This window comes from Emydura macquarii, unplaced genomic scaffold (assembly GCF_026122565.2).
Source record: "Emydura macquarii macquarii isolate MOO-44397 ecotype Brisbane River unplaced genomic scaffold, CSIRO-AGI_Emac_v2 contig_1477, whole genome shotgun sequence".
NCBI classification, from domain to species: Eukaryota; Metazoa; Chordata; order Testudines; family Chelidae; genus Emydura; species Emydura macquarii.
The window spans coordinates 11,899,565-11,921,325 of record NW_027131614.1 but is presented as its reverse complement, the minus strand read 5'-3'; the positions used below and the strand labels follow the sequence as shown (position 1 = coordinate 11,921,325).

Here is a 21,761-nt window from a genome sequence, read left to right as displayed (position 1 = left end):
CAAATGACAGGGTAGGTGTTTTGCTTGCCAGTATTCCTTCCAAACTGTTTATAATGCTGCCATGATTTAGTTACCCTTCCTGAAAGCAAAACTTCTTGCAGTGTTACGACAGCATTGGAAATGTTAGTTAGGAAATGAAGAGATATTTTAGAAGTGCTGCTTTGCAGAGATATTGGGCCAAATTTTATGTTGGTTTAAAGTGAGTGCAATCCCACTAAAGTCAATGGGACTACACAGAGTGTAAATCATTGCAGAATTTGGCCTGATATGCTGCCTCAAATTGAGCCCCAGTTTGTATGCAAGTATATCTTTGCTTTAAATTACTACATATTTTGAATCTAATCCATCTCTCAAACATTTGTACTGAAAATAAATAGTGTTTCACAATGAACAATTTTTATATAAAGCCAACATTTTTGTTAATTCCACTTAAAACTTTAAAGCACCATTTAATTACCTAAATTAGGAAAACATATCATTCCAAATTTCCTTTAATACTTTAGATATAATTGTAAAAATACATTTAAAGATTCTAGTATTCCCCTTTCTTTTTAACTGCATCTAGCATCCATCAGTTTGGGACCTGGATGTCATGTGTGCCAGAAACGGAGGGTCCCCACGCGAGAAACTCCTGAAAGACTCTGTAGCAGCAAAAGATCTGCAGACCATGGAAAAACATCTAGCTGGTGCGTATAGTGACAAGGAATCATAAAACATCAAACCCTACTCAGCCAAATAACCACACTGAAATCAGTTGGACTACTCATGTGAGTAAGGGGAGGAAACATTGGCTCAGACACTGAAAAAAGTACATGAGAAATTGAATTGTAACCTCTTTCTCTTTTTTTGCTATTTTGTTGAAAAGAAAAAAAAAAAATTTTGAAGCCAAAGATTTTAAATTTGACTGTGTATAGTAAGGTAATTAAAAAACTATCCTAAAAATTTAATTACATATTCATTCCCATAGCTCAGTAATATCTCATGTGGTAGTGAATTATTGCTGCTAGACCTACAGGGTATAAATCTTCCAAAAGACTTCAGCAGATCAGTGTATTAATAAAATATTGTCTTGTGGAATGAGACAGCTAGGTCTCTGTGAGATTTCATGGGAGTTCTGGTGATGAGGATTAGGTCCATTCTGTATAATAGAATCTCTGCTACAGCAGTGATAGCGGTAATTTTTTAAAGAGTACAATAAAGTAAATCAAAGTTTGGGTGACAACATTTTCATTGTTTCTTGAAAAATGCGATAGGAAATTTAGAATAGATTTTTCACTTTTTTTTCATTGTAATGAATATTTACTTGCTTCAGCTTTAAATATTTAATAAATTATTCAAAACATACACCCCTTTAGTTGTAGAATAAGTCCAATTTACTCTGAATTATTGGTTAAATTAAACAATAAATAACATGAAAATATTTTTGCAGTATGCATCCTTTTAAAGGGCGCATATATGGCCTGGCAGGCCTATGATATATGTGCTGTACGTCATGCCACTTCATGAGCACATCATAGAAATAGTAGCCTGCCTTTTAACAAATATGACTTTGGAGGCATGAAGATGTGGCACATGCACAAAAAGGTAAGTGTTGATATAAAGCTAATTTCAGATCACTTTTTTCTTAGTAACCACAGAAGTATAGAATCAGAACACTCTGCCGCTTCTGCAGTTTAGATGTGAAGAAATAAATACAGGCATCCTGATCTTGGGAATGAAGTGTTCCTGAATTCTAATCCCAGCTGTTTAATTGATTTACTGTGTACCCCTGGGCAATTCAGTTACATACCTGCCTCCATTTCCCACTCTGTAAAATGTACAATACCAGCCTCAGAGGGAAGTTGTGAGGTGAGGGTTGGTTAATTAGTGTCTGTGCAGTGCTTTGAACATTCTAAGGACTAGGAGTTTTTATTGGGACATTTTGAAGTATTAACTGATCAGGAAAACTATTGTGTTGGATTTTATCCTGTTATGAGCAAAATGTTGCTTTGCAGTTCTGCTAAAACATGATTTTCATATTTCATAGATTGTAAGGCTAGAAGAGACCACTGTGACCATCTAGTATGACCTCCTGAATAACACAAGTCAGAGAACTTCCCTGAATTAGTTTTGACTTTGAGGGTCTTGTCTTCTTGGGCCAAATCTTGAGACATTTAATCAGGCCAGATTGTACTAAACAAGTGTGCAAGGTAGAGAAAGGGAGCAAGGAGCTTCTCCACTACTCTTTTCCCAAGTCCCCTGTACAGGGACAGAGTCCTTGTACTCAGTGGTTACAAGAATTCCACACAGGTATTCCTGCTTTTAAGACTGGCATCTGCCTTAGGCACTGGGGAAGGCCCTGACAAGGACATAGCCCCACTAACCTCAGTGGCCAGCAGAGCAGAATTATTGCACTTCCCCTATGCTCTGGGAGTCGTATCTGGGGGTGGAACAAAACAGAGAATTATGAGTTTATTGTTTTAAAACTGACTTTATGTCTCTCGGCTGGCTCAGGTGCTATCTATCACACAATGCTTTTACCCTGGACTTGAATAAGGAAATGCGAAAATTTCTCCAAATATTTGGAATTTGTGTTTGTTTCATTTAGTATTAGACACATCCAAACGTTTAGAAGTCCTTACCCTAATTAACTATCCTCCCTCCCACTATACCTGCATTTAGCATATCACATTTTGAGCAGAAGCCTAAAAGTCTACCAGTCCCTTCACTGAACTTCTAGTTGCAGCCAGGGAGCCCACTTAGCAATTTTTGAGATTGCTGGTATGGCTGTTTCCCCTTGTGATCTCAGGTCAGGATGGTTTCTTCCCCATCATGATTATCACGCTGCCCAGAAGGCCTTCTCTGCAAATTCTTGGGGCATCTTACCTTTCTGTGAACGTTTGAAGTTAAAAGCAAATGTGCTCCGTTCCTCACTTATGCTTATTGGCTGACTTGGTGTAGGTCAGCTCATACCAAAAGCAAAGTTAGCTCTGCCCAAATTTTTCAGTGCGTGTGGTCTAATGACCACTTACCCACATCATGGTGGAACAGTGGAATCTAGAAATCTTTCTCTGGGTCCTGCTGCTTCTGGTGATTTGATAATGTTCAGTTGACATGGCTACAAGATGAGCTCCATGTTAGACCTCTCTTTTGTCTCACTCAAATGCACCTTTTAGGTGACAGGCCTGGTTTCCTGCATTTCTCTCAAGGGTGGAACCACTCAGTTCAACCACTTTGGGACTGGACTCCAGTCAGCATCCCATCTGATTGTCGACCTTGTTAATATGACAGTCCCACCTGTGTTTAGCATCTGTAAGCTCTTTTCCTCCTGGAGCCTGTGACAGCAGCTGCTTAAAGTAGGTCAAAAACAGCTTCTTCAAAACAAAACATTATGTATTCACCCAAAAGGAACAAAACATGAGAGCAAAAAGTTAAAACACACAAACAAAACAAAACAAAACAGACCTATACACCTATTTTTCCTTACCTAAACCTTAATCTTTCGTTGTAAGCTTTGGCAAGTTCCATTCAACACAGCTACTTCCACCTCTGAGTTGGGGGAGGCAGTCGGCTTACTTCAGTTTGTGTCTCTTTCTCTGTGTGTTTCAGCAGCTGCCGACAGGCCACTCAATCCCCCTTCTTCCGTATGCCAGCATCTTTAAGGTTTTAATACCCTCTTTGATCCTAGTTTCAGGTCTGGGAGAGTAACCCTTGCTAGCCTAGCTGGAGTCCAGCTGGGGGTATTCCCCAATTAATCACTTCCCCATTGTTTCCTCAAGGACCCTTAGTATTGTCTGGGCTATACCTTAGCTTTTTCATTATTTTATTTCCTGTTCCACCCCTCCCTCCCCCCTTTTCAAATAGCCTCCTTTGATTTAGCTCCTGGCAGTCAGTCAGGATAATATCAAACAGGTAAACTGGTACATATTTATAGAATAAAAATACATGTAACTCCATCATTCACCACAGCAGTTCTCTGGCACCAGCAAAAAGAGTAATGAGGTATTCTGAAATGTCTTATCTGCCCCCACACAATTATTTGGGTTGCTGGGAGCTGGCACTAGGTTGTAGAATCCTTTGATGGTTTGTTTCCTTGTTGCTGGATGTACTAGAATACAGACTCTTCCTGGTCAGTTCACCGTGGCGAGCCTTCTCTTACTACCTGTACTCCAGGGATAGGGCCCAGGATCACAAAATCCTTTTGACTGACTGCTCCTGCATGTCTAACCCTCCATCTATTCACTTCGCCCTAAGGGTTGGGCAAGTCACTTTCTCTTCCTGTGTCTCAGTTTCCCCATCTGTGTAATGGACATATGGATATTGAGCTCCTTTGTAAAGTGCTTTAGAAATCTACACGTGAAAAATGGTATATGAGACCTAGGTATTATTAATTATCTTTTTTTTTTTTTTTTTTTTTTTTTTGCATGGGTCTTGTTGATCATCTTGTTGATCATCTGTTTCCCTGTGACTGGTTTTCTCCAAATTTTCACCTATCCAGGTCCTCCATCTTTCCCCTGTAGACTGCCCAGTAATGCTTTCATTTAAGTGCTAGTCACATAAGTTACAGCTGTCCAGTGGCAGCTTCATATCACACACAGGCTGAGGGGCTTTTTCTGTTGATAGCTAATTCAGGCAACTTGTCTGATTGGTTTGAAGTAATCATTCTGTAGTCAGTGCCCTCTTCCTGAATGTGTTTTATCACAAAAACAATAATGCAACAAATGCAATAAGAACATTATGAATGTGTTGTGAATCAAACTCTTGTTCTGATATTTCTGGTACATAAATAGGATGCCTTTGGATCATTCTGTTACCCACATTTTATTTTCATTTAAATAACAGGAGGTTTTCTGACAAAACCCCAAATTGTGTCTCAACTTCAGTGTTTGATATGTATCAAATAATGCTATAGTGTTGAAAATTCAAAACTTAGCTTATTAATTTAGTTGGAAAAGTTGATGTTGACGCAAAATCAACAAGTATGGCATATATTAAAACTGAACAGTTATGTTGTTGGAAATCTTTTTATATGTGAAGAAAATTATTAAAATAGCTTTTTCTGTAGAATCAATCACTATTTAAAAAATCATGGAAAGTTGAACAAAAAGAAGTGAGGAAGTTAGAGAGCTTAGTCATTTTGCAATGATACAGGTTAATATTAATTTAAAAGAACACCTACCACATTTGGTTTAAATTATGAAATTTACATTATTGTTTATTGACCCCTGAGGTTTAAACCAGATATTTTACAAATTTCAAAGTGACATGTATTGGATTATTTTTTTTAAAAAAAAAGCTTAATAGAAGAGAATTTAAAAGCATAATTATTTCAAAATGTAAAGTGAAAACAACTGCTTGATTTTAATGTCGGTGTTTCATTTAAATTATTTTTAATTTAATGCAACAATCAGAAATATCCATAATTGTCTACTAGATAGATCAACAATAATTACCCTTGTAAATTTGCTAGTAGGAAAATAATTGATTACTAAAAAGTTTGGATATTATATCTTTTGAGATTTCACTTACAATTTGAGTCCATCTGCTCCAGCATCAGTCTTCTAACATGTTGAATATCTTGTTTTAGACTAACACAATTTATTTTTCTATTTTTAAAAAAGTAAATGAGTAAAATATTGAATGAAATATCAGCACATTTTAAATGCAGGCCAATTCTACTGATGGGTACTCATAATTTTAAAATGTATAGTATGCACACTGCATATTTGGTAAACACAGGTGCAATGGATGAGAATAGATTCTAAATTATGGTATTGGAAAATCAGGTTTGTGGGTTGCTGTAGGATTTCTGTATCCTGAGGTCATTGCTGTTAAGTCACAAATGCGATGCAGATTGTGTGTGCATTGGAAGCTCCATTATACACACAGAGGTTGTAGTCCATGGAGCTATGCCAGTTCACACCTGCTGAGAATGTGGTTCATACTGCAAAATGGTGTTGCTGTTGGTTCTAAAGGAAACCAATTGTGTGAATCAAAACAAAGTTAAATAGAGTCACCTGAAGGTGTGAAATTGACAACAGAGATGAATCATAAATTAGACGATTCAGTACATGTCTTCCTTTTAAGTTCCTTGACATTTTTACTTATAAGGGTTTTCATCGTGCTAGCTTGGTAAAGTATCAAACCACCCTTAGTTTAACTTTGTTGGACACACTATAATGATATAATTTACCTGTAAATTAGAAGCATAAATGTCTTTTGAATGAATTCAGAAGCAAATATTCTTCACTAACTGAATTGTCCTGGCACAGATACGGCCTTGTTTTTTTCTCTCCTCCCACTGAACTTAGAGAGAATTTGGCTTGTGTAAAGCTGAAGCCCCTTTATGGACCAAGTTATACTCTTGGGTTTTAATGCACTGCTTCTGCTGAAGTTAGTGAGACCTCTGCATTTTCAAACTGTCTCCAAGGAAAAAGATGCTGGAGATAGATCATAACTCCAAAATTCAGATTCAGAATGGGTCAAAATTCCAAACACACCAGAGTTCAAGGGTGTTGGGATCCAGAGTTTTTGTTTGGTCAGCTATAATGCTAGGATCCAGGAGTGAAATTCAGAACGAGCCTCAGATTCCACCATCACAATAGCTGAGGTGGATTTGCTCAGAGCCAGAGTTTTGACCTGTCTTTATTTGTTACTAAAGGGAAACATGACAGGAATGTAACTTGGGAGAAATAATGGAGGTTATTACTGGTTTTAATCCCTTTCATATCTACAAAAGGTCATTACAAAGTGATGTCATATTCATGTTCTGAGGGATGAACTTTGAAGGAGAAATGGCTTGCAAAAACATATATATATTGGATTGCTATTTCTGTCTGTTTTCCATTTGTGGGGATGGCTGAGAGGTGATGAGTAGGTTTTCTCTTCACAACCTCAAGTTGTGTGCACCATTCATTCATACTTGAAATCAATTTTAAAATCAGGAAGAAGAGAAATTATACAAGTTAGGCTTCTCTATACAGACGGACAGTCTGCAGCAAACCAGGGTGTGCACTACAGTGCTTTAGCCTGTTGTGCTTAACTGTCCATGTGGAGTCTGCTACCATATACTAAAAATGCTCTTTGACTGAAGTTTCAAACAGCAGGCCTTCAAAGTGCCCTATGGAACTTTTAATGCATGATCACAGGGTCCACATGACAACTTAGTGTGCAGCAGGCTACAGCACCATATGTTCACACTCTGGCTTGTCATGCAGAAGTCTCCATGTGGACAAGTCCTCCGTGTATCCTTTTTTAACTTTAATGTTACTGTTGTCTCTTTTGTGTGTGCAGACATCGAAAAGGACCTAGCACTGTGGGACGAAGCAAGGCTAGCAAGGAGCCCCAGTAGTCCACTTATTAATTTTGTTACATCAGATCATCCAGGAAATCTTCCAGCCATGCTAGGCCAAAATTCAAGGCTTCAAGTACCAAGTCAAACTGGGAAAAAAATTCAGCTCCAGGTGCAAGGAAAGAAATCACCACCGCTCCCTACTAACAGCAGAGCGCAGGTCTCCAGTATCTCAAACAGCAGGCCTCAGGCTGCCAATATGCTGAACAACAGACCTCCAACGCCATTGACTCCAGAAAGCAGACCTGCAACCCCAAATAGTTTGTTGCCACGATCTCTTACCTCTAGCAACAAGGGAAATAAGGATGGAATCCTTAGTATGCAAAGAAGCAGGTCTTTAACGTCTAAGAGTCAAATTGGAAGGACCCTCGGGACTCCTTCAGGGCTAGCTGTACAAATGAGTGGAAATGTTATAGGAACTGCCCCTCAAAGAATCAGTTTATCAGAAGTAAGACTTTTCATGTATTTATTTTTACTAATTTTAAGATTATGAAATGAGGATATGAGGGTTTTTAATTTGTGTTTTAGTTTAATGAATATGATCATTCCTTACAGTTAGGCTTGGAGGAATATATTTATTTACTCTGAAACTTGATTAGAATTGTATTGGTAAACCACAGCAGAGTCAATAGGATTTCTGAGAGAATGCTTATGTATGGAATTTTAATCAAGGTCTTTTTAGAAATTTAAGAGTTAATTTTTTTTTCACAGAGCTGAGTAAACTAATTTGTATTCAACAGAAAAGCCACTCGAATATCTGACAGATATTAGTGATTATTTAAGTTTTGAATTGGTAGATTTTCTTTGTAATATCACAGAATTACTTTGAAAAGAGAGAGAGAGAAAAAAAAAGCTAACATAATAGACCAGTAGCTAATAAGTTTTAATACTACTTTGCAAACTGGGCTGATTCAAAGCATAAAAAATAGCCTATTTCTCACTTAGCAGTGGGTTTTACATAATTCATCTGCAGTGAAAAGAAAGACTGTTACTTTTGAAATGTAATTACTGATTTTAGAACACTTTTTAAAAATAGGTTGGTTAGTATAGCATCTTCGATGCTATTTTTGGTGGGTTATATTAGCATTTGATTTAGATAAGCTATTTCTGAGAGCATATTGCTCACCTTAAAATGTATTTGGAATTGACACGGCATAAAAGATGTCAGATCAAGTGAATTATTTTTAGAGCAAAACTTGAATAAGAAATCACTGAGAGCGTTGTAGGAATATGTGCTGGGGAAAAGGGCAAACTGAGACAAAAGTGACTCCACAGCTGTAGAAAGTGGGGAGCCAGTCTTCTTCAGACTTGCCAGGGCTTGCAGGCACTACCACTAAATCTGGCTGAAAAACCGAAATCCCTTCCATAAAAGTTTTGCATTTCTGAAAAGAACTGAAAGGAAATGCCATAAACATGAATTTTTTTGCAGACAGGGTTTTTGAGGGGAAAAATATCACTTGTGAAATTGACAAGAGCCTTCCAGCCCAGCTGCCAGAGAGGCAGAGCCTGGCTGCTCAGTCTCCTTCCGGGAGCTAAATAGCCTGGCCACTCAGCCTCTTCACTCTGCCAGCTGTGTGCATGCCCAGACAATGACATTTAGCTGCATTGAGGGTCCTTAATGGCATAAATTTAAATACCTACAGACTTTAGGCACCTACTACGTTAGACAGTAGCTGAGCAGGGCTTTTGGGAATGCCAGTGGTGCCTAAATGTTGGAATTAGGCTCCTAAAGTGGCAGTTAGGTGTTTACCTTCCTGGGAATCCCACCCAAAGTGCTTCCTTGCTTGGTTTACATGTTTTTCTGGACTTTTCTGCAGTGGCAGCCAGGGAGACTCCCCTTCATTTCCATTGTTGGTAGCATGTTGAACCATGCTCCTCCTGCCTGGGAAACACACATCCTTAAACTGATCCAGTCCTACTTGATTTTAACCACCAGTTTCTCCATACCCCATCCAAATAAGCATGGCTCATGTCAGGAGCCACCTGACCATTAACCTTATCCACTTCAAAACCTCACTGTGTTGCAATCTGACAGGTGGCCTACTGGATAACATTGCATCCCACGTTTCCTGCCTGCTTAGAGTCAAAAATATAAGGTGAACTAGGAAGTGGAAGAAACTTAAATGTTAGAAATCCCTGCTTCTATTAACTAATTCCTGATGTATAGCATAAAACACCACAGTCTCTAACTGTCAATGATTGCCTTCTCCATCCTGGTGCTCTGCACTGGCTACAGTACAGGCACTTCCTGAGCAAAAGGAATTAGCAACAAGAAGGTGTGGGATAACCCTACATTTGTGAAGGTCTTCCAGACTTTGGTTATTTCCTGGACTTGCATTATAGGGGAACTGTGCTTCTGCAATATCAAACACCTTAACTTTTTAAGGGTGACAGGGTAGGCACAACACTACACTAATTTACAACACTAACTGGGCATATGAACCCCGTAAGGGCCACCTTAAGGTGATGTTCTCACCTGCTCTCCTGTGATATCTTTTACAAAAATGCAAGGAGAATTCAATACACCCAGGCCTCTGTGACCTGCAGTCTTGTTATGGTTGCGCAGTTGTGATAGTCCTTGATTCTGATCGTCCCTGGCTGTGGCACCTGCCCGAATTGTGGGATTTGCTTCTTCATCCCCAAGCAGTAGTGGAAGTCCCTCATAGCCCTGCCTGCCTTCGCCTCTTTGGCTCCTGTTCCTATGTGGCCTTCTTTGCTTATTGGGACAATGGAACATTGGCTGCCAGTGGCTTGGCCCCAAACCCCACTTGTCGCTTGCAAGCCATGTCCCTGAATGACTTTCCAATACTTTGGGGAGTCACCCTAGGGACATCTATGGGGGATGTCTGGGGGTAGAGGGAAAGCTGTGGTGGCAACTGCACACTCATGCTCCCTTGCACCCTAATTGAGGAAAGTAGCCCAGAACTCTCTTACCTACCCAGGCCATTGGGTGACAGAACACAGCAACAATAGCAATGTGGCCTCTGCCATCTTTGTGACTAGGACACCAACCTGGTGGCATTGGGTACTCCTTTTTGGCTGTCTGGCTTGCCTGGGTGCCTGGATACTTAGAAAAGGAGAGGTGGGAATACTAAAACATATCCAATAAACATTTCTGCCCCATGACACTTTTTGCAGCTGGGAGAAAAGTGCAACATAGCTCAGTGCTCTCCCAGGCAGTTGTCTAAAATGGGAAGTTGGCTGAATCCTCTTGGCCATTCAAGAGGCCTGTTTGGATCCTCAGGGCAACCAAATTGTTGTGGATTTGCTGGGAAGGGTCAGGAATCCCTAGCAAAAATTCTCTGGCAAAAATGGCCCAGCTTTTCTCTTTTCGTTTGTATGAGAGGTCAGGTTAAGTTATGACATATGAAAATAGAATTTTATGTTGGAAACTGTTTTGCAGCCTTTACAACCGATAGTGGTTGTTTCCACTCCTACTTCAGTATATGGGCTACATAAAAGAGGAGGATAGGAGAGAAAAGTTACATTTTTTCCTTCTAGGCACATGCCATGAAAGAAGAACTTCCAGTAGATGAGAGTGCACCATGGCTATATCTACATTTACCATACAGGATGTTAGGCGTAAAGCTTAAGAAAAACGGCAATCTGCTCTTCTCACTTATCCTGACATAACTGAGTAGTAATTCTACAGAAATAATAGTTAAAAGATGATGAACTAAATCAGTAAATACTATTTTAAATATATCTGTTAGTTGTCTAAGTACATTATAACCAGGCATGGTTTAATGGCGTCAGAACAATTCTTGAATAATTTGGCAAAGATTTAGCATGTCAGCTGTTAAGTTTTTTAAAAACACCCAAGACTTTCACTCTTTGATCCCCATCAAAAAGAATTATAATTTACCTAATTATACCAATGTATGCCTCAATGGTCAGTGCACTCAGTTTCACTTTTCTTCAGTACTGGCCACGTCCTGTTTCTTTAATAAATACATTAATTAATAATGGACAGCACATGAACAATTCTAGTCTAAAATCATTGGAATTCCATATACCTTACATAATATCTAAGGCTAGTGATGAAGTGTAGAAGAGTTCCACATTCATGTATTTTATGCCATGAGGGATCTCTTTGTGAGGTATTTTGATTCTGTTCTGCAGTGCTGCTTTGAACAGCTCTCTGCTCCCTGTTCTGTCCTTATGCTTAGGAAGACTGTGGAGTGATCAGATGATCAGAAGGCCTAAAAAAATTGAATAATCAGTGTGGTTGCAGTATAAACAATGCTCCCATGTCGCAGAAAGTCTGCTCCATAAACCAGAAGACTTTGCCCAACTCAGCACTATGGTCACTGCAACTATTCTAACACTAAGAAAACGCATTAAAAATGCATTATGAACACTCATAAAACTAAAGTTTTTGGACCTCAGCCCTGTGCATAGCAACTTTCATTGTTGCAACTTTAATTTTTGTTACTAGATGACTGGTTGAGTAAATAATTTACTCCAGAATGATTAGATCTTGCCTAGTCAGTCTTGCCTTCAGGTTACTGTAGCTGTGTAAAACAAGCCATGTTTATGGTTTAAGATTGATGATTGGATTTTTTTACAGCATTTCCTATTCATATGTACTATGACAAACTGAGTATTTAGAGCCAGATTTTCAGCTGCTGTGAATTGGGGTAGTTCTGTTAGCAACACCATTTTACACCAGCAGGGGATTTGACCCTTAATCTTTATAACCTTTATTTTCAAGCAGACTTACCACTATGCCCCAAAGTTCTGTATCGTTCCTGAAACGATAAGACGATCTATATATATTTGGTTGCTAAACTGCCCTTTCCTGCCCCTTTCTTTGAAACTCAGGAATATTGCAAAGAAAGTTGCCATTGTATTATTTTATATTAAGAACTGACTGTAAAAAAGGTAAAAAATAAACACATGGCCCACCTCCTCTTAATAAAAATAGTATTCACATTTTGATGCCAATCATTTGTTCAAAGCATCACTTCCATTATCCAGACCAGATAGCTTTGTGATATCTTGGAGGCAAAAATCAGTTAAGAATAATTCTTCATGGGCCTGATCCTGCTCCCATTGAAGTCAATAGAAAAATTTCCATTGACTTCAGTAGGTTTTGGATAAGGCTTTTGAGCTTTGATTGTGCGCTATACAAGTCAATGGACGTTTTGCCATTGATTTCAATGGGAGCAGGATCAAGCCCCATTGGAATGAAACCTGTTCCCCTCTTATTGCATGATATCTCAGAACATGGTCTTGGAAGTGCTGGGACATATGGAGTATTGGCATTCAGAACATGTTTCCATTGGATTTTGTATGACTGTATTTCCAAGATAAGTGTCCATGAATCCGTAACAATATTAATTCAAAAACTAATCCTTTCTCAGATTAACAGAAAAAATAAAATGAGCACAAAATCTTCAGAGAGCCTTGCTTTATTTGAAACTCATTTAAATTGTGGGTTATGTTGATGAGGGAGAGATGATTTTATTGAGGCTTTCATCTGTCCAATTAACTGAGATTGAAGTGCTTGCTACTGTCTGTATTCAAAGCCAACCCTTCTGTGTAATTTATCTAAAATAGATCTGTTTATGACAGGATGAATTCTTACATCAACTTCAGCTTGCCCACCAACCATGGATATTGCCAAGCGACACAGAGAGTGAAGGCGTGGAAGCAGATCAAGATAAATGTGAGTATGTTTGCTGGGAGCTGATGGTCCCTGAGAGAATATATGTAAAAAATACCTTCCTCCCCTCCCCTTTTCTTAAGGCCAAACCCTGCACCCTTTATTCACAGAAGTAATCTTTACTCCAGTGGGGCTATTCACATAATGATTACTCACATCAGTGAGGGTTGAAGGATTGCACATACAGGACTTCTTTAAACAAACATTCCTACAGTTAAGATCCTGCAAGTTGTTGAGTAACCCTTATAGAAGCACTGTCTGTTTGAAGGCTGTTGGTCCAGTCATATGAATAAAGGTCATCAGGATTATGACCTAAATGAGAGAACAAATAAAGACAAATATTGCACGCTATGAATATCCACACATTGAAGCTTTAACCAATCTTATCTGATTATGCAATAGCCATAGATAATCTTGTTGGAAATGTTAAATGTTCTGCAAATTGAATTTATTTTAAGCACAGTAGCTTGTGATCTGTCAGGGTGAAAATGTATGCTATTTCCTAACCTATATTTGGTTTTATAGTTATAAAAAAACCAGGCTGTTTAATCAGGTGCTTAGAGCATTTGTACATGGAACTGGAACTACTTGAACAAGCATCATTAGAGTAAGACATGCCAGGTTCCTTCAATAACAGTCGCCTTCTGGGCAGTGACGTATAATTAATGAAAATTATGTCTGATAAACAGAATACATTTTTCAAAAATATGTCACTTGAAATATATAAGAATTACATCTGCTCACACTCGTATTGCAAGTTCACAATTAGCCTGTGGTTTGACTTTCACATTACCATGTACAAACTGAAATTCCCAAAGCATAAAAAATATTTTTCCTTTAATTCTCATGGTTAATTTAGCTGTTTTACCTCTATGTTAGTGCATAACCTTTAGGCCCAATCTGGCAAACTTTTGTGAATATGAAATTCTCACTTATTCAGTAGATGTTCTGGGTGTGAAAAACACCCCTGTGTAAAGGATCAGATCCTCACAACTAAGGTCATGTCCACACAGCAACTGAGAGGATGCTTCCCAGAGCAGGCAGACAGAAATGCATTAGCTGTTTTTGAGCTAGAGCTCTAAAAGTAGCAGTGTGGGTGGAGGTTTGGGCTAGCGTCCTGAATACAGTCCCACCCAATTCCCTGGGTACATACTCAGGCAGCTAGCCTGAGCCGCCACCTGTGCCACTGCGACCACCCGGCTATTTTTCGCATGCTAGCTTGAGCAAAGCTAGCGCATGTTTGTCTACCCATTCTGGGAAACACCTTGCCAGAGGCTGTGTAGATACACCATGAGTGTTCTAAGATGACCGTGTGCTCGCTCTCTGTGCAGGATTTAATTTCCCTCTGGGTTCACAAGTAAAGCACGATCAGGTGGTAATTAAATTTAGCCCACTGTGTATCTATTCTGAAATCTCTGACATCTCTCTGATACTCATCAACACTGTTAGTTTTAGCTAGAACTTGTGACACCAGAGGAAAAATATAATTGTAAATAAAGGTTTCTTTCATGAAAAGGATTTACGCTGTGACGTACTCTCATCTTGATTTTATGCCTATATATCATCGTGCATAGTTACCTATTGCAGTATTTAAATTAGGTCATTCTTTGTACTAATATAGCTATAGAAACAGAACAAAAAATGTTTGATCTAAGAAATATTGTACTGTATGTCACATTTGAGAATGGCAAATTGGGTAAAAAATCAGTTTTAAAAAAAAACCAATTATGTGATAATAGTAGCCATCTGGATATGGAATGCTAATGTAGCCAAGCTAAAAGTTCAGAACTTTAACGGCTGGAAAATAGGACCTGCCAACACCCAAGTGCTGAAATGGCTGTAAAATGGAGAGCCAGTGAAAGGCCTAGCATATTTACTGATACCAGGTTTCAGTGTTCATTGTAGATAGTGCAGCTGGCAAAATATGGACAGATTCAATTTCATTTTTCATCCTAGAGTAAAGTTAATAAATGACACTTAAGTTTGCATGGGACACTGTATATGTGATTTAGTGTTGAGGGGCCTGAAAGCTCATAATTTATGGGTCTGAACAGAAAAGCTGAAGAATTATTCTTTACAATAGTAACACCTGTTCTTTGACTCCACTTTTAATAAATTATATATGGATAATATTTTCCACATTCTTTGACTTCTTCAAGATAATAGCCCCCAGGTGTAAAGCTAGTTTTGGGTACTGGGAAAACTCTAACAATGCAAAAGGTTAGGAGACGAATGATTTCCGTCACCTTGATTTCTTTTATTTTAAATTATTTTATTTTATCCTATAATGAGTGTTACACTGGAAAATGAATGAAGACTTTATTTAGGGTAACATTTACAGAAGTGCCTAAGTTTCTTATAAGTCTAAAAGAAGACTTTTACATACACAAATAGCAATTTAGTGCTTAATTTCCATGAACTTTTAGTAGGAAATAAGTGCCTAGTAAGCATTTGTGCCATTGAAAATCTTCCCCTAACTAAGTCCCATTTTCAAAAATAACGTAGGCAGTTAGGAGCTAAAGTGCTATTGAAAGTCAATGGATTTAATTTCCTATGGGACTTTTGGAAGTTTGAGTTAAGTGCCTAAGTCATTTAGGTGCTTTTGAAAATGTTACCCTTAGTTTTGTAAAATAGAACTGGAAGAACTCAAAACAATTGAAAATGAATCCTTTTTGTAACAGTTCAAATCAGTTAGGGCAAATTGAAAATTATTTTTCTTTGACATTAAATACCAGGATAGAGACTCCTGGAACTCTTTATTTATTAAAAGAAGAGAGAATTGGGGGAAAAAGAGAAAAGTTAGTAAAATAGTCACCAACATTGTTGCTTTGTACTTAAAACAATGGGTTTTTTCCCTTTCAGTGTAAATATCATCCATTTGTGTGTTGTGGCACAGTCAACAGATATATCATGTGGGTGTAGTAGTTGCCATTATAGAGTCAGTCTCTATGAGTCCAACTCAACTCTCCATATAAAAAATATAACTAAACAGAAAACTAACCTCCCCTCCTCTCCCAAAAGAAGAACCCTGCTTTACCTATATTTTACCCTGGTGTGGGTTAAGAAGAAAGTGTCATGACCTCCAAAGCAATTAAAGCTCTTACGGCTACTGGGTTCATTCTCCCTTGATATTCTATACACACTGAACTCCTGGTGATTGCATTAGGTCTGTGCGCTACATTTACACAGAATCTTGAACTTGCCCCAAATCAAAAAAAAATCGGCAAACATGGGCTGATACGCCTTTCTCTTTAGATGCCATGTTAGAGCCCCTCTGTCCCTTTACCATTATTGTCTTCAGATGCCTGGTGGCTTGCTTTCCTTTCCCCTGAGATTTCAGAGGTGGCCACTTCCTTCTCAGGAGGAGTGGTAAGAAAAAAGCAGTTATTCCCCCAATGCTTTAGGGTCTCTGGGGCTGGTAAGTAGCAACTTTTCACTTCATAGGGTAGCAATATAGGGACGTAGCATCACACAGTAGCTAAAAATCCCTTACAGGAAGAAACTGAACCTCCCAGTGACCCTACAGAAGTTCATTCAGTTCTCTCCCCTGAGAACAGACCCTGGAGAGCCTGGTTCATATAGCACACACATACATTTAAGTAAATACTGTGCACATTGGAAAATGGCTCCGGACTGAAAGAGTTTGCAGTCTAAGCCCCACTATAGACCTCAAACCAAGCCTGAACTGAGGGACAGAAGAGTTGGAATTTGTTCCCACATTTTTACTAATATTGATCTTGATTCTGTACCACTGAAGTGAACAGAAGCTTTACAATTGACTTCAGTGGGCATAGGATGAGGCCTTCTCTTGCCTATTCTTTGCTTTTGGTTCTGCCCGGAGCAGAAGACCTAGCAAGTCCCAGCCCAAGTTTTTAAATACAAGAAATTCAGATTTTGTTTAAGAGAATCTAATTTGGGTTACTTATTCATAAGTTAATTGCTTTTAATAAAAAGATCTGATAAAGATACATTTCCACATCTTTATATCTCTAGACCATTCTTCTTCTAGCTTGATTTTGGAAAAACGTGGCTAAAAAATTGGGGAAACAGTCATCAATTCTGATGAAACAAAGAAAAGTGTCCAATTTTGTCAGCTTTATCTATGCTGAATAGCACCAAAATGAATGGCAGCATTCAACATGAGGGAGGGTGCCAGGATCAGATGCAAAAAGAGCAAAAGAAAAGACAAATTAAAAAGGAACATCATTGCATTTCTGACTGAGAGCTCAGTTCTGCCACCCTTATTCATGTTGAATAGTACCTTACCCCCATGAGAGGCCCTACTACTAGCAGAATGGAACCACTTGCTGAGGCAGAACTAGAAAGGATTGGGATCTTATCTCTGAGAATTGGGCTGTTCTTTACAGGTATGGTCGAACTCTTAGTATCCATTCTAATAAATAACTCTAGATGTACCATAGTGAAACATGCCAGCTGCTTGTCAGTTATTGGTAGAACAAGAATATGATGGCGCTCTCAAGTAGTTAAAAATTGATGCTGGCTCAGGGTGTGTGTTGTTTTGTTTAGCTTGGGGGCCTTTGTTTTGTGTTTGTTTTTTAAAGCTTCCACTTTTCGAAGGTAGGTACTACTCAGCATGAGTAAGAGTTGCAGAACTAGGTTCTCAGTGAGAATTATTGACTGCAATAACATGCACACAAATGTTTACTTTAGTCAATATCTTTATTCAGTTATCACACTCACTGCTGTGAGGGAGTATAGCAATACACCTTCTCCTTCAGTAGGTATGAATTTAAGTCAAAACTAGTTTCTGCCTCTGTAAGAAACAATCTGGATTTGTGCAAAGCAGTTGCTTGACCCCTGTATGGCATTAAAATTAGCTCCCTGAAGGTCCCTCCATGGCAGTGTGCAAGGTATAGAAAGGGGCGAGAGCATGACTGGGCCAGGGGAGGAATGCCTATGCACACGTCTTCTCATCCACACTGTCTCCCTTTGGGGAGTGAGTGTAGCCAGCACAACCTATTTTAGATATATTGGGTAGGAGGAGGCTCAGCAGAGCAACTTAGGGGAGAACTTTATATATCTGAGAGAACTGGGCTATGTTTAGCAGGCATAATTGAGCCCTTAGTTGAAACGCATTCTAATAAATAGCACTCTAGATGTGCCATTTTGAAAGATAGCAGCTGCTTCCCCAGGCACTGCTTGTCAGTCATAGCTGGAATGAGAGCATGACATAGTGATCTCATAAGAGTCAAACATTTATGCTGGCTCAGTTTTTTACTAAAGCTTCTTCTTATCAGAGTCGTGATGGACATAGTCTAGCAAATTGTAAAACCAACACCAGTTAGATAGACATTACATAGTCACTTGTTGGAGGAGCATAATTTTTGGAGCTGAAAAGTGCTGAACTATTTCCTGACAAACTATTGTACTGCAAACACTTAAGCATGTGTGTAAGTGCTTGCAGGACTGGGGGTTGCTGGTTCTATGGTTACAGAGCTCATCCTATTGCTATTAGAGCCAGAAAACTTCCATAATCTTTGAAATATGAATTGGGATATTAAAAGTTCTCTTTTGGTGAACCAAATGTGCCCCTGCATAAACCAATACAAACATTTTTAGAATTTATATAAAACAAAATTGAGAAAGCAATAAATGAAACTTATCTTCTAAAAAGATGATAGTGTGATAAAATCCTACACATAAAAAGATCCCTTATAACTCCAAGTTCCTGGCACAGTTATATAATTTTGTAGATTTCAAAGTGCAAAATGAATTCCTCCTCATTGAAACTGTATTAATATCCATTATATTAACTGACAAGAAATACCGTAACATAGATATAAATGTTTGACTTCTAGTTTAGACTTAAAAGGTTTCCCTTTATGGTCAAATAAACATTGGTAAATGGGAGTCTATGATTTTAGGAAAGATTTGTTGGCCAGTCATCATTTCCTGTAGTCTACAAAATTGTACTTCATTTATAAACCAGAAGAAAGAACATGCACAGCTAAGTTCAAAAGATAACAATGAATTATTATTTATTTTGGTTGTTTGAAAGTTACATTTAGTCATACTAAAAAGGTTTGTGGCAGAAGAAAAGCACAAACATAAAATAAAGTGATCTATGTAAATTATAATAAAAATGTCCCAATACTATATATTGATAAAACAACTCTGAGTTGGATCTAAAGAACTGTCTGGTTTGAGTTACTTAAATGTAAGTTGTTTCAACAACATATTCATTGTCAAATGATATATCTAAAATGTCAATTCATCTAAAAGCAAAGCTTTCCAGGAAATTAAAGCAGGTAACTTTTTTAACTAAAGAATTTAACAGAATAAAGTAAATTTTGTACTGACTTTTTAAGGCTCAATCATCATTAGTCAGTTAAAAAGGTAGCAAATGTGACAAAAAGGTTAAACTTTCCATCAAAATGTAACCAACTTTCCTTTAAATTCCTTCAGCTGGGCACCATGTATAGACCCTGATTCACCAAAGTACATACTTAAGGTTAGTCCTATATTTAAATGATTTTTTGAGTAGAGACGTACTTAACACTTGCTTTACTTTAAGTGCCTACTTAAGAACATTAAGTGCTTTGCTGAATAGAGGCCTTAGTGAATTTGGCTACTTTAAACAATGCCCAGATGGCTGTAAACCTGTGGCACCTGTGTGATAAATGTGCTGGCCATGTTCCCACTCTAGGAATGCCTTCAATAAAGCCTGTATGCAGTGTTGTTGTAACCATGGATATCAGGATATCAGAGACACAAGGTGCGTGATGTAGTATCTTTTATTGGACCAAGTTTCTCAACCACTGAAGTTGGTCCAATGAAAGATATTACCTCATCCACCTTGTCTCTTCAGTAAAGCCTGTACGTGAGGACTGGAGGCTGTAGAGAATATTCTCAGTGGGGAGATCTGGCAGCTTTCTAGCTCCTTTGCTTTACAGGAGCAGTGCAAAGGGATCTGTACAGAGCTACGGTTTATGATATGATATGATGAGCTCTGGATATGATAACCATCACCATAGTAGCAGAGCACCATCACCAGAGGCAGAGACGATACTGCTGCAACCTAATATATTTGTTGTCACATATTCTTAACTTTCCGTCAGGTATGATCTCCAAGGGCTCAGTTCAAGAGACCATGAATTTCATTCTCTTTTGCCCTGCACCTTTTGTATCCATTTATACCTGTACAGAGCGAATGCAAGGTGGAAATGAAATGCTAACACATCAGAATGGTAACATCCTCTGCACTCCTTTGCACTCACTTAGCCCCCTTTGCACTCACTCTGCACCGGTTAAAATGACTCCAGAAAGTGGAAGGCAGAGAGCACCAAACCTTGCATGCATACCCTTCTGCACTGCATCAGGCCTTATCGGTATCTCGGCTCTACAGCTGGCTGATTGTTTCAGCAGAGGGGTCAGATTATCAGAGAAACCAGGAAAAATTTAAAATACTTCAGTTTGGTCCCAAAGTACAGAAGTGACCAGGAGGTGAAGAGTTCTTGAAAAAGAGCTGATTTCTTCTGCAGCCCTTAATATGCTACACTCTTTAAACTTTAAATCCTCTCCCGCAGTTATATAATACATTTTACAGGCCTGGGAGTTATTCCAACTCAAAGCTGAAGTAACTCCCTGCAGCATAAAGTGGGAGAGGCCTATGTTTAAGAAGAAAAAAGTGTCTGTGTGATCTGGGAGCAGTATCTAGTTCGTGTTAGCGTAGTTCTGTTTCAAACAGGACTATGTTAACGCAAACTAGGTGGACACAAGAACACATGGATATAAACTGACCATCGGGAAGTTTAGACTTGAAATTAGATGAAGGTTTCTAACCATCAGAAGAGTGAAGTTCTGTAATAGCCTTCCAAGGGGAGCAGTGGGGGCAAAAAACCTAGCTGGCTTCAAAACTGAGTTTGATACATTTATGGAGGGGATGGTATGATGGAACAGCCTAGTTTGGCAATTGACTGATCTTTGTCTACTGGTGGTAGATATGCCAATGGCCTGTGAAGGGTGTTAGATGTGGTGGATTCTAAGTTATTACAGAGAATTCTTTCTCGGGTGTTTGGCTGGTGAGTCTTGCCCACATCCTCAGGGTTTATCTGATTGCCCTATTTGGGGTCAGGAAATAATTTTTCCCCCAGGTCAGATTGGCAGAGGCCCCTGGGGGTTTTTCACCTTCCTCTGTAGCGTGGGGCACAGGTCACTTTCTGGTGGATTCTCTGTACCTTGAAGTCTTTAAACCATGATTTGAGGACTTCAGTGTCTCAGTCATAGGTCAGGGGTCTATTACAGGAGTGGGTGGGTGAGGTTCTGTGTCCTGCGTTATGCAGGAGGTCAGACTAGATGATTGTATTGGTCCCTTCTGACCTTAAAGTCTATGAGTCTACCTTTTAGTTTGGGCTAGCAGGATCTACCTGGGGCAGTTACAGAACAATACTTAAGTGCACACTGCAATTCATAGTTCAGGGCCATGTAGATAAGCCCCTAATCTCTCAATATGCAATACTAAATGTGCCCATCACTGTGGTGTCTAGGAACTGCTTCACTTCTCCATGCCTCATTTTCTCAGTCTGTAAAATGGAAGTAATGTCATTTGCCTACCTCACAGTAAAATTGTGAGAATTAACTAGTTAATGTTTTGCATATTACTTTCCAAACGGAGTGCCTGAGTCTGACCTTATTCTAACTTCACGGACATCAGTTACTCATCATTTTTATTCTGATTTCCTGGCACTAGTCAATGGAGAATTAGGCCCATTGAGCGCTATCTGTACAAGCATTAAATTATTG

The 21,761-nt window shown here is 38.7% G+C and overlaps 1 protein-coding gene across 3 annotated transcripts in view; it reads left to right on the top strand.

Annotated features, from left to right (window-relative positions):
* The window catches only part of CUNH8orf34 (chromosome unknown C8orf34 homolog), a 239,953-nt gene that overhangs the window by 215,386 nt on the left and 2,806 nt on the right, over positions 1-21,761 (top strand). For 2 of the 3 annotated variants that reach the window (XM_067553650.1, XM_067553652.1), the window contains 4 exons: positions 566-686; positions 7,273-7,778; positions 12,908-13,001; positions 19,425-19,470. In XM_067553650.1, the coding sequence (XP_067409751.1) occupies positions 566-686; positions 7,273-7,778; positions 12,908-13,001; positions 19,425-19,441 (738 nt within the window). In that variant the 3' untranslated portion in view covers positions 19,442-19,470. The remainder of the gene's footprint in view (positions 1-565; positions 687-7,272; positions 7,779-12,907; positions 13,002-19,424; positions 19,471-21,761) is intronic. The other variant, XM_067553651.1, reaches the window with a different exon arrangement.